The sequence below is a fragment of the Rhodotorula paludigena genome (assembly GCF_050403205.1).
Source record: "Rhodotorula paludigena JCM10292 DNA, Rt_paludigena_JCM10292v1_ctg170, whole genome shotgun sequence".
Taxonomy (NCBI): Eukaryota; Fungi; Basidiomycota; class Microbotryomycetes; order Sporidiobolales; family Sporidiobolaceae; genus Rhodotorula; species Rhodotorula paludigena.
This window is the reverse complement of record NW_027481288.1, coordinates 1-568: the sequence shown is the minus strand read 5'-3', so window position 1 is coordinate 568 and position 568 is coordinate 1. Positions and strand designations below refer to the sequence as shown.

At 65.0% G+C, this 568-nt stretch overlaps 1 protein-coding gene across 1 annotated transcript; it reads left to right on the top strand.

Moving 5' to 3' along the window:
• Positions 1–324: 324 nt before the first annotated feature.
• On the top strand, positions 325–568 carry JCM10292_001040 (uncharacterized protein; the record flags this gene model as incomplete). The annotated part of the gene is made up of 2 exons (XM_076653038.1): positions 325–389; positions 457–568. Coding segments are annotated over 2 exons (177 nt in total), but the record flags the coding sequence as incomplete, so codon positions are not given.

Genomic DNA, 568 nt, shown 5'->3' with positions numbered 1-568 from the left:
CGGTGCGCGCGAAAACGGCATCGCCCCGCGCGCGCGGCGCAAACACGCACGGCCAGCGTGCGCTCGTACAGCGAGCGTCGTACTCGCCTCGCCTCTCTTCTTCCTACCACCCACTCGCTCTCGCACCTGCTTTCGCCTCGACTTTCGGCGACTGCAACCTCGCGTCTTCTTCTCTACCACCACTTCAACAACTCTTAACTAAACAGTGCGTTCCACTGTCCACTCGCCACCCACTCCTGCCGAGTCACAGCGTGGTGCTCGTCGTCGCTGCTCGAGGTGGAGCAACCCCCGACTGACGCTCGCGCTCCTCTCCCCCTCGCGCAGTGTCTGGCCGTGGCAAGGGTGGCAAGGGTCTCGGCAAGGGCGGCGCCAAGCGTCACCGCAAGATTGTGCGTCTTCGCTCGCCGCGTCGCTGTCATCGCTCAGTCGTGTTGACCCTCGTGCCCCACCTCGCAGCTTCGTGACAACATCCAGGGCATCACCAAGCCCGCCATCCGCCGTCTCGCTCGCCGTGGCGGTGTCAAGCGTATCTCGGGCCTCATCTACGAGGAGACGCGCGGTGTCCTCA